The sequence below is a fragment of the Ambystoma mexicanum genome, chromosome 1q (genome assembly GCF_040938575.1).
Source record: "Ambystoma mexicanum isolate Mex_15411 chromosome 1q, UKY_AmexF1_1, whole genome shotgun sequence".
Lineage (NCBI taxonomy): Eukaryota > Metazoa > Chordata > Amphibia > Caudata > Ambystomatidae > Ambystoma > Ambystoma mexicanum.
In genome coordinates, this window is record NC_090922.1 from 244299783 (window position 1) to 244314586 (window position 14804).

General features: G+C 43.4%; 1 protein-coding gene across 5 annotated transcripts in view; it reads right to left on the reverse strand.

The window, feature by feature from the left end:
• Window positions 1-9680: 9680 nt before the first annotated feature.
• Window positions 9681-14804, reverse strand: part of PPP6R1 (protein phosphatase 6 regulatory subunit 1) — a 1952116-nt gene continuing 1946992 nt past the window's right edge. For all 5 annotated transcript variants that reach the window (XM_069638194.1, XM_069638176.1, XM_069638186.1 and 2 more), the window contains one exon: window positions 9681-14454. In XM_069638194.1, the coding sequence (XP_069494295.1) occupies window positions 14451-14454 (4 nt within the window). In that variant the 3' untranslated portion in view covers window positions 9681-14450. The remainder of the gene's footprint in view (window positions 14455-14804) is intronic.

The following is a 14804-nucleotide window of genomic DNA, read 5'->3' on the forward strand; positions in this document are numbered from 1 at the left end:
GCAAGGATAAGCTGTAGGCCACATACCTGGTTGACACCAGTCCCACCTCGACACAGGGTCCTCCACCCGCCTTCCCTGGAGGGGCGTCGGCCGGATGTCTGGATTTTCTGGTGCGGCGGCCATCTTGTCGAGCTGCCTTCCACGTGCATGCGTCGTGTTGCTTGGCTCACTGGGCCCTGCCCCGTCCAGGATTCTTGAGTGTGGATCATGGGGCCTACCCTGTTCCTCAGACATAGGCCCGGTAGGCGTTATGCCCTCGCCAGGATATGCCGGTAGAACTGCATAAAGGCGCCCCCTCTGACATGATGCCGGTACTAGGGCATAGCCCCTCGGGAGAAGATCCAGTAAAAGGACCTTCCGATCCCTCAGCACCTTCACCAGGAGGATCTGCAGATCCCTCGGCCAGTAGCAGATACAGCCTCAGTACTTGTGCTGGTACGAGGACCTGGTTGGACCTGGGTGGGCCCTCCCTGGGCCCTCCCGCATGGGTGAGTCCTTGGGAAGGTGTACTGGAAAAGAGCAGCCCTATCTTGGGCTTGGATCAAAGATAGACTAAGTCCTTTAGGTCCTCTGGAGGCAATCTGTGGAAGAGCTCCCTCCACATGGCCAGTCTGTTCTTCAAAGACCTCGAGGAAAGCACGTTGCACACAGTACAAGCTTGCCAGACGTGGTCATGGCCAAGGCACCATAGGCAGAGCGTGACACCTGCTGAACCCTGTAGAACTCGACATGCGCTGGGGAGGAGCATGACACCTGAGGACCGAGTACCTGAATGACAAAAGACAAAAAAAAAAGACAAAAAGAAGAAGTATCCGTGCGTGGAATTACATAGCTGAAGCCACACCCAGGAGCGCTGGTGAATTCGGCCCATTCCTGTCAACGCGGAAAAAGGGACTGGAGTGTGGCGGCGGAGGGCGGAGCCAGGGCAGCAGCCCTGCAAACCTCTAAATTTAAAAAAAGTTGGTGAAAAAAGTTCCGTCTCCCAGCCCTCGCGAGGGACGCCAATGCAGTATGGAGGAAAGGGGATGGGACGTAAGAGTAAATGGCTAACCTTCACTGAACTGGCATTTTATAGAGAATGTCTTCATTATGTTATGTATTTTTATGTTATGTTTGTATTATTGTTTTTTTGTTCTGTCAGCGCACTGAGGCCTACGGGCAAGCTGCACTATATAATAAATAAACAAAACATTATTAAAGAGGCTTTGAAGTGGGAAGGCCCAATGGGTAATGCCCTTGAGATTATACAGCCGAGTGAGGCACCCAGCCAATGCGGTCAACCTCTTGTTGAATTTTCTCCTTTGCTGGAAGGTTTGCCTTGAAAAGGAAATGCTTGTTAATTGTCAAAGTTGCTGCTTCCTTGATGCAGGCAAGACCACTGAATTAGCATCGGCCCTAGAATATGTATAAATATCCAGGAAGGATCTACTTTGGAGATGAAGACACTTCCCTTCAAGGACATGACATGAAAATCTACTTATTCTGCATATATCCTACAATGCAGGGAATCTTCACCCATTATTTTTTTAACTAAGCAGATATGGGATCATTGATCTGCTAATGCATTCCATTGTTTCGAGATACATTTTGAGAATGTAGTGGCATCTTTTTTTGATTTTACGGCTTGCAAAGAAAGACATTTAATTTCTTTGTGGATACATTTGTCTGCATCGTTAGCAATATCACAAACTATTACTGTGGTAAAAGCCTTTCAGACAAACAGGTCCAGAGACACATTCTGGGTTCTTAGCAATGCCAGGACAAAGAAAGAAACAAATAAAAAGCAGGAGGAGCCGAACCTCAGTCTGGTCTTCAGAAATTTAAGTCAACTTGGGGACCATCATCTTTGTGGCAGAGAGACACAGATTAAACTTATCAACTGTCCATGCCATGACAGCAGCTGCCAAACAAGCTGATTATGTTCAAAGGGCGTACACAGTTGTAATAAACTCACGTTCTGGGGAAATGTGTAGACCAAAGGCATTATAAAATTCAGACAGTAACTCATCTGCAACAGAGTTTTGGGGGAAAATCCTCCAGGCCAAGCACATTGTATTACTCTTATGCCCAAAGCCATAACACACTCACTTCGTCTTAAAGGTCTTCTCAAAGGACTCAAGTTCTCATTTAGTGTAAATCAGAGACAACTAAGGGGCACCAATGTTCAGTGGAAAGTTATGAGGCAATATATGCTTAACCAGTGGTAGGTTCAGCTATGTATCAGCACCACCCTTGGGACCAGGGTTCACTAGAGTCACCCACGTGGACTGGATGCAGCTTTGGTAGCATGAACAGCGAACAAGGTGGAAAACCATATGGCCAATCTGATGGAGTTTGGGGTGGTGCCTTTGGGTCTTTCTGAGCCATCCATGGAAGTAGTCGTGTAGGCAAGCTCCATCCTATACATTGTAATGGAAACTGGAGGAAAAGTACATTCCTTTGAAGTTTTTCCATATCTGCCATCTCTGTGAAAGCAGTTTGGCCTCTGCAATGGTATTCCTGTGGCACCACTTCTGAAGCAGAAAGAAATGCACCGACAAGTGGGTCCCTCATTCATCATCACATTCTTTTCTAGCTCCAAGCAGTAAAGGCCATTTTCAGGACTTGGCATTGTGGGGAGTTCAAGTGGCATTGCCAAGGGACGATGGAGCCCAACTACCCCAAGCCCATTTTATTTAGCATCATGACACTAAGAAACCTGAAGGTGTCTCCCTGGCTAGTCCCTTGGGATCTGTCGTCCAGGTGGCCAGGACACGGCCATCGCAATTGGATACAGTTCTTGGGGGTGGACTAGTGGATGGGAGGGTCTTTGGAGAGGAGTAGGAAACAGACGGGTGAGACGCAGTATCCCCCTTCTTTGGACACCTTTTCACCATCCTATCACATAGGTTATTCCAAAACACTGTCCCCCCTTTCCCGACAGAAACACTTTCGCACAACACGGAAGACAACAGACTAACACCAGGGCCGTTTACCCGATATGTCCCAATACAAGGGTCAGGCAAAGTCAGCCAATTGACCAGAATCACACACACCTGACGGCCCTTTCCCTTCCTCACAGGGATCAAAGGTGTAGCAAGCGAGCACAGGACGAGCAAGGCAGACCGCAGGACGTGAGAGCAAACTCAGCACGGCAGTTCAAAAGGAGGAGAAAGACCGCGTAGACAGAGAGGGTGACAAGGAGAGAAGCGACCTTGCCCTTTCTGACCAAAGCCAGTGAAACCGCTGCAGAAACTATAAGATAGCAAACAATTGTCAGCGTGTGTTGCAGCAGATGTCAACGGTACGCGAGACCCTCCTCCGCTGATAACCAAGCCGGGGAAGGACGTTGGTCTCGGAGGTATCGACTTTGACTCCAAGGATAAAGAAAGGCAAGTGGTTCATCACAGACGGTGAATCGAGGAGAATCGATAAGAAACCAAACTGTCTTGAATGAAAAGTAGCCAACGGCTAATTTGAACTTCGAAATTGTAAAGATATGATTGAAGAAAGAGGGGGGGAAGCCTGCAACAGAGGCCGGCACCATGTGGATGCTCAAACAGGAAACTCTGGGCAATTACCTAATGGTAGAAACTGCTGTATTCAGAAGCCTTTGGGAAGAGGCAAAAGGGGGTCAAAGTGGTCATACAAGAGGTCGAGCAAAATCCCTGTACAATCGAAAGTCTTTGACCGCCAAACTAGTAAGAAAACGAGGGAAGTGAATCCCGCACCAAAAGAAAGTAAGGGAAGTGAATGCTGCAATCATAACAAATAAGAGGAAAATGAGAAGTGGCAAGAATGAACGCAGTAGAGGGATGCTAATGAGAGGGGACAAAGTATAAAGTCGCATGATGAACTGTCTACAACCAAAAAGTCGGTGAGAGTGAACCCGGGAGAGGGAAACCATTAATGAGGAGCAAAGCCCAAAAACGTGTACAAAAAGACATTAGGCTTTGTGAAAACAAGAGGTATTGCAAGGCCAGGGAAAGGAAGTGCACCTCTGTCATTTGGCATCAAAGCCTGACCGAGGGAGATCCAGGTGTGGAAAACTATCATCCAGAGTTCACCGAGAAGGGAACTGTCCTATGAATTAGTTGAGTTAAATTATTGAGGGGTCTACAGAAGAGGGGGACCCAGAGGGGAATCCATCACCCAAAGTGAACTGTGGAACAGCTGCTTTTTGATTTTTTGTTGGATACATCAAGCCTCCAAGGCAATAGACATTTTAATGAAAAGAGACTTTTACCAACAAATAACCTGATAGCTGGAACTGAACTGTCGGCTCGTGCTGAGAAAGCTTGAGTGTGTGCTGTGCTGCAAGGTCCCACCTTGCCCTGTGCTGTAAACAGGGGGGAAGGAAGACCCCTAGCAATCACATCCCGACGTATTATTAGGAGCACTTCTTTTCTTTATTGAAACCATTAGCTGTAAGGAATTGACAATAGATTATTCTTAGTATAGACCCTTTTATTTTGACAACACCAGTAGGACTGACTTATTTTACATTTGATGGTCGACGCTTGCTCCCATCTTAGATTTAGGTTTAGCATAGGCGTTTTTCCACCCTGCATTTATTGTAAACACCCTTGAACTGTGATCACTTGTGTCTGTCTTTACTGTTGCCACCAAGAGTTCCTTACAACACCTATGCAACATGTCACCAGGCTGCCTTGAGATGCACAACATGATACACAGAGGTAGAGTCGTGGTCATAGGCACCATGGCATGCATTTGCTGCTTGAGATCTTTACAATGTTTGAAAGTGGAGATCTGGCTAAAGCCAAGGAAAATAAAACACTATCTTAAAAGTGGAATCAATTTTCTGAAATGGCATATGTTGTTTGCAGGTATGGGGCTTAGGGTAGTCATACACACCTACACACACTAACCCCTCAAACTGCATGGAGCGACACTTCCAACTGCAATGGCACTGTGCCTGCATCATAAAAAAACATTGCACCAAACCAGCGTGGGCATTTGAAGAATTTTGAATCCAGTCTAAGACTGCAGCGATTTCCTAAAATGAGTATCTAGAAGAAGCTCCTTCCCTTCCAAACAGGCAGTAGAGCAACAAAATGAGAAGTGTAGTTAGGCATGTAGTGTCAGGTTCACCATTAAAGACTGGGCTCTGCAGGCTGAACCTCTTTTTGCATTGCCTACTCATTCTTTTCTGAGACTAGAAATGGATGGACTGGGAAGTGTTGGTGAAAATTCTCAGAAATGTGCTAATTCCTCTTTACCTTAGAGACCCCCAGCAACTCTGCTGGATTTTGAGGACTTGCATTTTTAACCTGGAAAGAGAGAGACCCTTTTCTCTGTGTTTTGTTGGTTGTGGAGTCTGACAAACTCCATAGGCATCATCTTTTACATTGGGTCACACAGCACCTTCAGTGCAGTGGCACAGGGAAGTCTTTCAGATTTCCCAAAGGTTTAAATACCTTCTCTTGGATAAACTACTCTTTCCAAGAGCAGTGAAGTGAAATCGACTTTACTTTCACTCCCAACCTTCTAGACCCAGCACACACTATCTTACAACAGGGTGCTGGAGAGGTTACTTAGTATACCCTTTGTCTAGTTTCTCATGTAACATTTTTATGTTACCCGTTCCTCGATGAATGGTTGGTGGAAGTGGTTTACTTTTAACTACCGTGGTGTGCATTTACTGCGGGCTCCGTTCGCAGCTGCAGTAAAGCACCCAAGGGTGCAATTTTTGTCAAAATGGCCCCGGTCTTCTTTTTCTTCCATTTATTTGTGGAAAGGTCCTTCTTGAGATTTACTCTGCGCGCCAAACCAGGTTTGGTACCTTTGTTCGTTTTGTCTTTTGTCAGGATTCACGAGTGAAGCCTGCCTCTGACTCCAGGGTGTCTGGCAGGAGCAGGAAGCGAGGGAGGTGCCCGAAACTCCCTGTGCTTAGTATTCTAGAATACAGGAATGCACCCTTATGTAATTGGCCGGCTGGCTGTCAGGCAAGGACAGCCACCCTGCTGGGTGACTGACAGCTAGGCTGGAATGAAAGGGAGAAACCTGCATAAATGTCGAAGCTTTTTGGCTTGAAAGGCAGAGTCGACCACTGGACGAAGGAATCCGAAGAACTTGAAGAGGACACCTGCTGCAACTCCTGGACCATTGGTTTGCCCGGTAAAGCCTTGCTGCTGTGCTGAAACTCCAATTTTGTTTCGACTAGAGAAACCCTGCAAGGACGACTTCTCCCTTTGAGTTGGTGGGACCAATCAACTCCAAAGTAAGCCACCTGGACATCCTCTCGGAGCTGGTTGACCGTATTGCCAGAGAGAGGAACACCAGATCGTGTGTGTTGCTTTTAAGCTGGCCAAGAGCTCCAGGAAGATCCTCCGGACTCCCAGGAAGCAGGACTGACCGAGCCTGAGCCACCTCAACAAAGTGCTGGACCCCAGATGCAAGGAAAGCCCATGTAAGCAGACAGGAACCGCTTTGTTGCTATTTGCGGTAGACGCGAGGAGCTGAAACACCAAAGTGCCACTTGTTTGAAGATTGCTGGTTGCGGTCGGTGACCGTCCAATTGCAGAGTCCCCAGAAGTCCTCCCTCTTGTCCCCACGACTGAGGCCCAGGAACAACAGAATCTGCAGAGCTGCACAGGAACAGAAGCCATCTGCTGCACATTTTTTCAACCTAAAGGTACCGTACAGTCTAAGAGAACTTACCTCTTGTTGTGTAACCTCACTTGTCCTCGTTGGAGGCTTGTCTTGGTTACTCTGTAGAGTTGCTGTCAGCTTCTTTACTTCACAAGCCTAATCAGCTTGTGGCCCTACTTTCATTTCTTCTTTTCTACAAAGACTTCTAAAACATTGTGCACGACTTTTACTTACCTGCTAGAAGTACTTCAGTTCACCTTGACTTTTTCTAACTTAACATTGGCTGGCCTGGCTCCCTGAATGACTCTTCTCTCCTTTGCTTAGGTGTTGTGTCTTCCTTCCAAGAAGGGGTTAACTGACTTTGTATTGGGGGGTTATTTTGAAAGTACTTATCTGTTTAAGAATAATTGTGTGAATACTTTTCTTATTCTGAAACCTCTTTTCTTTGACACTCCTCTGCAGAGTTTTCTAAATGCAACAGTGATATATTAATGTCCCCAGCATCCTAAATATTGAAGTCACCCGAGGGTGTAAGTAGTGTCTGTGGGCCATCCCAAAAGGGTATTTACTGATTTAGAAATATTAAGAGATCCCATCGAAAGGTATATGTCATTATGATGATGGCGGCGGCATTGGTGTTGGCACGTCGATGGAAGTCTTAGGATCCGCCGCAAGAGCATGAATGGGTAACCAAAATGTGGTCGCTGCTGGCAATGGAGTGGCTTAGTTACTCCCTACAAGGAGAAGGTATGAGATTTGGGACAGACTGGTCTGATTTAATTGCTTACCTAAAGGAGGGAGCACGCAGTGCCTGGTGCCCAAAATCTATGTCTTTACTGGGAATTATAGCCCCGCAAGAGGATTTGGACATTTAAGTTGTATTGAGTGATCTGGCCTAATGAAGTTTAATTTTTTCGTTTGGATGTATGGGTCTCAATATTTGCTTGGTTGCCTGGATTATAACGTGGACATCATGGGGGCAGGGCATTTCCTGGATCAAGCAATATGGGAGGGGGGAGGTGGGGGTAAGGGGAGTTTTGACTTGTTGACTGTTTCATTGTTCTTATATATGAAATGCCAATAAAAACTAAGTTAAAAAAAAGAAATATTAAGAGTGTGTATTTTGGAGAGTATTTGTGTGTTACTATTATATTGTCCCCTTCTGGAGAAGGCTTACTCTAACTGACTGTTAAATTAATAATTGTTTAATCAAGAAACCTTGTAAGAGTTTATTTGAATACTGGTCACTGTGAACCTCTATGTAACACCCCTACAGCTCACATGGACCCCACTTGAGATAAGCCTGGCTGCTCAACACGCTACCAACCTGTGTAGTACAGACTTATACCAAAGGTTGGGTTCCTATTGCCAAAAGGTCAGGGTTGTAGTGGTGCACCCAAAGAGTACTGCATACAATCTTGCCTAACAGGAATAAAATCTCCATTTGTGGATGGGAGAGGCAAGCTCCTTCAAACCTATCCACACCATTACATCATACTTCGATGATTTTCCTCCTCAGTGTACTAGCGAATGTTTGATTCTGGATGAGAGAGTTCATCTCTCAACCAGAGCAGTGTGCTTGAGAGTGGGAACCCAATGCATAGTGCCAATTTGGGGCAATGCACCAAGTTGCTGCAGCTTTGAAGGCAGAATTGGGACAATGGCTACCACCTTTGTGAAAGGTTCCACATACACTTGGGGGGGCCTGCCTGGTGAGCTACATGGATTTATCCTTATTGAGCGATGAAGTCAAACTTAGAAAAAGTGACTACCGGCTGTTTTCCTAAAATGGCTTTTAGCTCAGGCACCCAGCTAGTTAGTGGGTCCATGAAAACCAATGAAAAAGAAGGGCCCACATGATAGATGGATTTTGACTGAGTCTGCATATATCTGGGCCTGACTAAATTAATTGGCAGAGAAACAGCCAGGTATGAGGAGTCTTCTGTGCAGAATGGTGTGGAACTGAGCTTGTGGTGTTTTCAGTGGGGCTGGCAGCATCTTTATGCTCCTTGGTTACCTCCGGTGGCTTGGGGTAGGTCAATCCCTTTGGCGATATATTTAGATTCTTGGGGACATAACTGGTATCCTAGGGCCAGGTTCTGGTTTCTTGATAACATTATGTAGGCAGAACGGGACCATGGAACAGACAGGTGGTGAAAACTTGGGAATGAAGAGCCTGCATCACACATTTGTCACCATTGTTTCAAAATGATTCCTGCTGGACACAATGTTCAGATCGGCTTCACGACAACTGGGATATTTCATTGAGTTCAGAGGAAAGTGATCTGGCTTTAACAGTATGTGTGTTTTGTTATTTTCCATGAATTATTTTTCTCAGAAATAGCAATCTGAGTTAACTATTTTAAAACAGCAGAAACCTACAGTTTGCAATTTATGATGACTACTCACCTGCAGCATTTTAAGCACTGGCTTAAGAATACAAAGATATCATTTCTAGGGACCCACAATTTGTGCAAATGGAGGAAAAACAAATGCCTCTCGTTTCCATCCTCTCACAGTCCAACAGCTTTTCTTTAGGGCTACTTGCTTCTGGCACAAACGTTGCTCCTCCTCGCTCAGGATACAGTGACCAAAGTGGTGGGTAAGCTACGCTGTTTAGAATAGCATTACTGGTTAATAACCACTAGCCGAGAGCACTGAGCCTGCAAGAAATGTTAACAATAAGCACTTGCCGGTGTCTATACATCCATTTTCAATAGGGTAGATTACAAGAGTATCAGCCGCTGCCATCAACAGGCACCACGTGCCAACATTTGTAGAGGTCACAGAGCTCTAGTCTGAGATATCGCAGACCAATATCCATGCACAGTAACACATCACTAAGATGGTGCATCAAACAAATTATCCCCTTGAAACAGTCTAGGAGAGAATTCCACATTATAAGATAAAAATAAATCAGTAATCTCTGGTAGTAGATAAGAACAGATGAGGAAGCAGAGGCCTTGAACGTGTGTACGTGTGTACGTGTGTGTGCGTGTGCGTGTGTGTGTGTGTGTGTGCGCGCGCACACACACTCCTGGGCACTTGACTTTCATATAAGAATCACACATTGAGAAGATACAACATGATAAGTATATGTATAGTTTATTTTTTTCTTTCCATCAAAGAAAAAAAAAATAAAAGACACATATTAAAATGTTCTTTAAGATGCAACAAGAAAAATACATAAATTACTCTTGTTCCTTTAAAAAAATCATTTTTTAACATTTTTCTTTTTAATTAAAAAAAAATATTTCAAACTTTGTTTTCCCTCCCATTCAGTGGCCTTTTCAAATCATATTTGCATGTCTAGAGTTATCAGAATTTTTGGTTACCCTTTAGGCAAATGTCTGCATGAAAATCATTCAAACCTTCCTCCTCCCACCCCAACATCAACATCCCAGCTCTAATTTGACATTTCAGCAGAAGGCACCAGAGACATATTTTCTTCAAGGGACGGTAGGAGAATTGAGCAGTTATGTGGTTTGAGATGAGAGCAGGCGATAAGGTGCATTAGTAGACAGGAGGGAGATCAGAGAGAATTAGATGAGGATATGATGGTTGTACTTTTAGGTCTATCTTGCTAAGGAAATGCAAATATGGGAAAGGCCGCAACAGAAGCCAAACAGACCACCTCATACTTTACTTATAGAAATTGCAAACAGCGTAAAATCAATAAACATGTCATGAGGTGAGAGAAGGAGGCACAAAGCTATTCCATGACACTCAAGCCACCAAGCCATTAAGTGCATCAAGCCAGGTGACACAAAACACCTTGTTAGTGGTCACCATTCCAAATGTGATTGCCAAATAATGCTTTTTGTGGCCACAGCAATGACTGGCAGGAGTGAAATCTACATATGTGGTTGACAAATTCAACTTGCAAATAAATGGTGAATTTTATCAATCAAGTGTAAATGTATATTTCCCTTTTAACACACCAAGGCTTTACGCTTAGGAACATGCATGATTCCAGTGTTATATAGGCGTTCATGGAAGGAAAAGATGAAACACTCATGCATGCAAAGACACCACTCAGCACATCAATTTCTATGCCAGTTTTCTAAAGTCAATGCTGAACCTTTGGGTACTAGTGATTCCCAATTGATAATGGCTTATGTTTTATACAACATGAGACACAGTATCCTGTTCTAAACAGGGGTCATCATTAAATATAAACAGACAAGGAGCACAAATGTTCACTATTTTTAACATTTAGTCGAAGGGAAAATGAGATTATAGGGGTGCTGAAGTAACAAGTGGCAAGGGTACATCAAAGTAATTTCTCAAAAGAAAAGACTTATAAATATGCTTTATAAATGTGTTTAGATCACTTGTCATAAAAGAGCGCAGCAGGTGACTGTTGATTCCCGGTTAGCTGTTTTATGATGGTAAACAGCTTAAATTATTCGTCATTTTTACGATGCAGTCCATAAATGGGATTCACCCCTCTGAAAACACAATGACACATCTTCGCCACTTAGAACTTCTACTGTTGGTCAATGAATAGTGACGTGCATGCATCCATGGCCACTTGCATACCAGCGTTGTAGCTCCAGAAAAAATAATCTATGAGATGCATCTTGCAGGACAGATGAGCAAGACTGCAAGTATAAATGTTGCAGGTGCAGGAGCATGTATATTCACACTCTGGAGCACAAAAGAAAAAAATGAATATATCATAAACATCTTAAACCTTTCTTGTTTAACAAGCGTGTTTGCTCATATTGATATAGCGTACAATTGCGAATTTTGATGGTTTAAGGGTACATACGCTGTTCATGTTAAGGCTTCATCGTTTTTCAGGTAATTTCCGATTTAAGAAAAACACACTGATATTTTAAGAGCCACACTTGCATGGGAATATGACACTAATGTACTCCGAGGAGAAAATGTGTCACTGTTTACCCCTAATGCAAAGAAACTATCCTTTTTTGCTTTGTCCTTCTGTAAAGGAGGATTGCAAAAACGCATTGGGTACAGTCTGCCTCCTCCAGAAACTGATGAAGGTGTAAGACTAAAAAGCGTTAGCTAAATAAGCTGTAGTGAAAGCGAAAAGACTAGAAGATTATCCTGGATAAATAGGCCAATGGTGATGCCCTGCTATCTAGGAAGCCTCGAACCTGTGACATTAACTGTCAACCATAGCACACTCATTTGTTGTCACCAAAGCATTACACTTCTCCCTTTTTAACCAAGTGTGCCCTAACCTCAAGCAGACCATGCATCTAATTCACAATGTTCCAGGTTTGCATTGGTCAAGTGCTGGAAGCCAAAGTCTGGTTTGTACAGTTGTCTCATTCTAGGGTGATACTAGCAAATCCTAACAAATATCTAAAATTACAAAAGCCCACAAATTTGAGTCAAACGTGATCTGAAAAGCACCAGGTTATCTTTGCCTTGGAAAAGAGCTAAATCCGAAGCAGCCGAAAGTGGAAAAGAAGTCTGTTTGTAAAAAAAAATGCCTCAATTGACGGCACTCCAATGGGTTAGAGACTTTGAATGTTAGAGAATGCTTCCATTTGAGTCAGTGAAAGCAACATGTAGAGTCAAAGCCTTCATCATAATCCATCAAACCTCTGATGACAGAAATTAGTCTAACTGGTTGCTTCCAGTCTCCGCAGATGCATTTTTAGTAAATACAATGTAAGCAGACATAAGATTGTTGGTTTAAAAAAAACATAGCTGCGATTTATTTAATGTTTTGATGGGGTGCTAAATCAGAACTTCCATGTTCACCAGAAAGGGCTCTGAGGTCATCTATCTGGTTGGAAAGAAACAGAGGAATCTCCAATAACATCAGTATGACCAACATTATTGTTCAGTTCCCAAGAAAGTGGTATGAATTTCCATAACAAAAGCTACATAGTAAAGGAGAACTGCTGAGATGCCCTTCTGCAAGTATGCACTACTATTCTTTGACCTACGAGCTGGCCTGACGGTAATTCCTATGGAGACAGTTTAACTTCCATGTGTACCCTGTGGAAACAGATTAGTCAGAATGCTACAACCAAAGTGGACCATCTGCTCAATGTCCAAAATGTTTGTAAGCTGTAATTACCTTTGCACTTAACTGCTCAATCCAAACCATCTGCAAGAAGATAATATTCCATATTTAGGGAGCAGTTAGTGAGATAATTAGAAAAATGCCCTAAACAGAAAGTAAGGCCAAGAACTAGAGTTAAGGCCTTTTCTGTCCTCCATCAACTTAACCTTATACAAGCTCAGCTGAACATGGGACATTAAACACATGACAAAGCAGACATTTACCAGGTTAACTTTTGATGCCCAGCAACACCTTATACAGATGATGTTCTTGAATGAATAACGGATGAAAAGTAACAAAGCGCTCGATTGTTTAAAAAGTGTGTGTATTAATAAGCTGTTCTTGGAATCCTGGTTAGGTATATTGCTTAATTTTACAACTTTCTTTCAGAGGCCCATCATGACACTCCCACCAAAATCCCACCAAAATCATCTGATAAGAAGTAGTTAAAGTTCAGGTTTGAATAGTAGAACGTGCGTGCGTGCGTGCGTGGGAGGGATGGAAATGGAGGTGGGCACAAGGTTGGAAAACAGATGTTGGCTGTATGCCTTGGGGAAAATAATTCTTTGGAGACTACATTGGTGAGGCCACCATAACTTTATAATTAATTCTGAATGTGTTAATGTTGCCCAGAGAAAGCCATATTCCAGGGGCACCGGACAGCCATCATTTGTTCATTTGTTTATATTCTGGAAAGCAATCATTCCTTTTTTCCACCAGACAGATCAACTGATTTCACTGTTGTTGAATCTCATTCGATAGAGGGGTAAAGAAAGGGTGTGGGAGGGAAAGAGGGATGTGCGAAGGAAAGAGGTATGTGCACAAACAGCCACAAATCAAAGGTATGAAACAGAGTAGAAGAGGTATGCGTGAGTAAAGAAGACAAAACAACCATGTTATACTGAGGTATTTTTTCGATAAAGGGCATAAGGGTCAAACTTATTGCTGTCCCACAAAGGTATTTCAGTCCCCACTCCAAATGTTCTCTTTTTAGAAACTCAAGCAGTAAACACCTTGTCCTACCATCCCGCGACCCTTTGGTCATTGAATCACCGCTAATAATGATTAGCAAGGACAAACGGACATTTTACGTTGCACTATTGGGAAGGCACGCTTTCCATCACAGGAAATGGGTGAGGGCAAGGAAGAAAATATAGGTTTGCAAATTATACAACTCGAATTACTCTATCTCTCTTGCAGCTAACAGATCAAACTTGTTTCTTTCATATGAAGGTTACTTTTGTTTCTGCCGACAAGGAGTGGAAACAAGGGAGGGAACACATTTTCTCATTGAAAGCAGGCAACCACATCTAACACGAAAGGCATCAGAGGTCCTCATTTCTGGTTTGGTGCTTTGTGCTTAATCAATCCCAGCCGGTGTTTCATCTTCATGTCATCCTATAGATTTGTGTCTGCTCAAAAATATAATTTATCATCTTTCAACCTTTTTTTTTATTAGTGCTGCTCGTTTATAGATATATTTATATATATTTTGATTTCTTTTCTTGTTGACGACTCCCACAGAGTTTCAAGTGAGGACAAAAAACTAAATTCTTGCACATGGACATTGGTCAAAGTGCAGATTTTCTGTGTAATCTCAGTTGTGGTTTGGTGTCACTGGTTCATGTCTTTTAGGTTCATGTTTTGCTGCTGCTGTTGAATTGTCCAGTTTCTTTTCCTCCCTTGCAAAGGAGAGTGAGAGACCGGCCCTCTTTCCCTCCCGAGCATCATTCAGACTCGGAACATTACAGACGGGAGACGGGACTGGCAACGCTTTCCCAACTTGACAGCTCACACTGCAGTTTTTGTAAATTTATCTATCAAAAGGGGGAAAAAGTATTATAGGTTACAATGAGTTCTACATTTTCATGGTGAAATAAATGTTCTGACAGGACAATTCTCGCCAATTACATAACAGAGTTGCTGGACTGGAAAAAGCATAAAAAGTTACTTTGCCTTAACAATGGTTTTCCAGCACATGTAAGCTCAAGAGCATCAAGCATTTTAGAATAACGAAGCGTCTGGTTGTATTCTCTATATACACAAAATAGTCTACAGAAAAAAGTGGGCCAACAGTTGACCTTCAACTTACTTAACGTCAGGCTACCATGTTTATTGGTGGCTGGGTCAATCTTCCATTAATTCTGGAACAGGAGCTGTGGCCTGT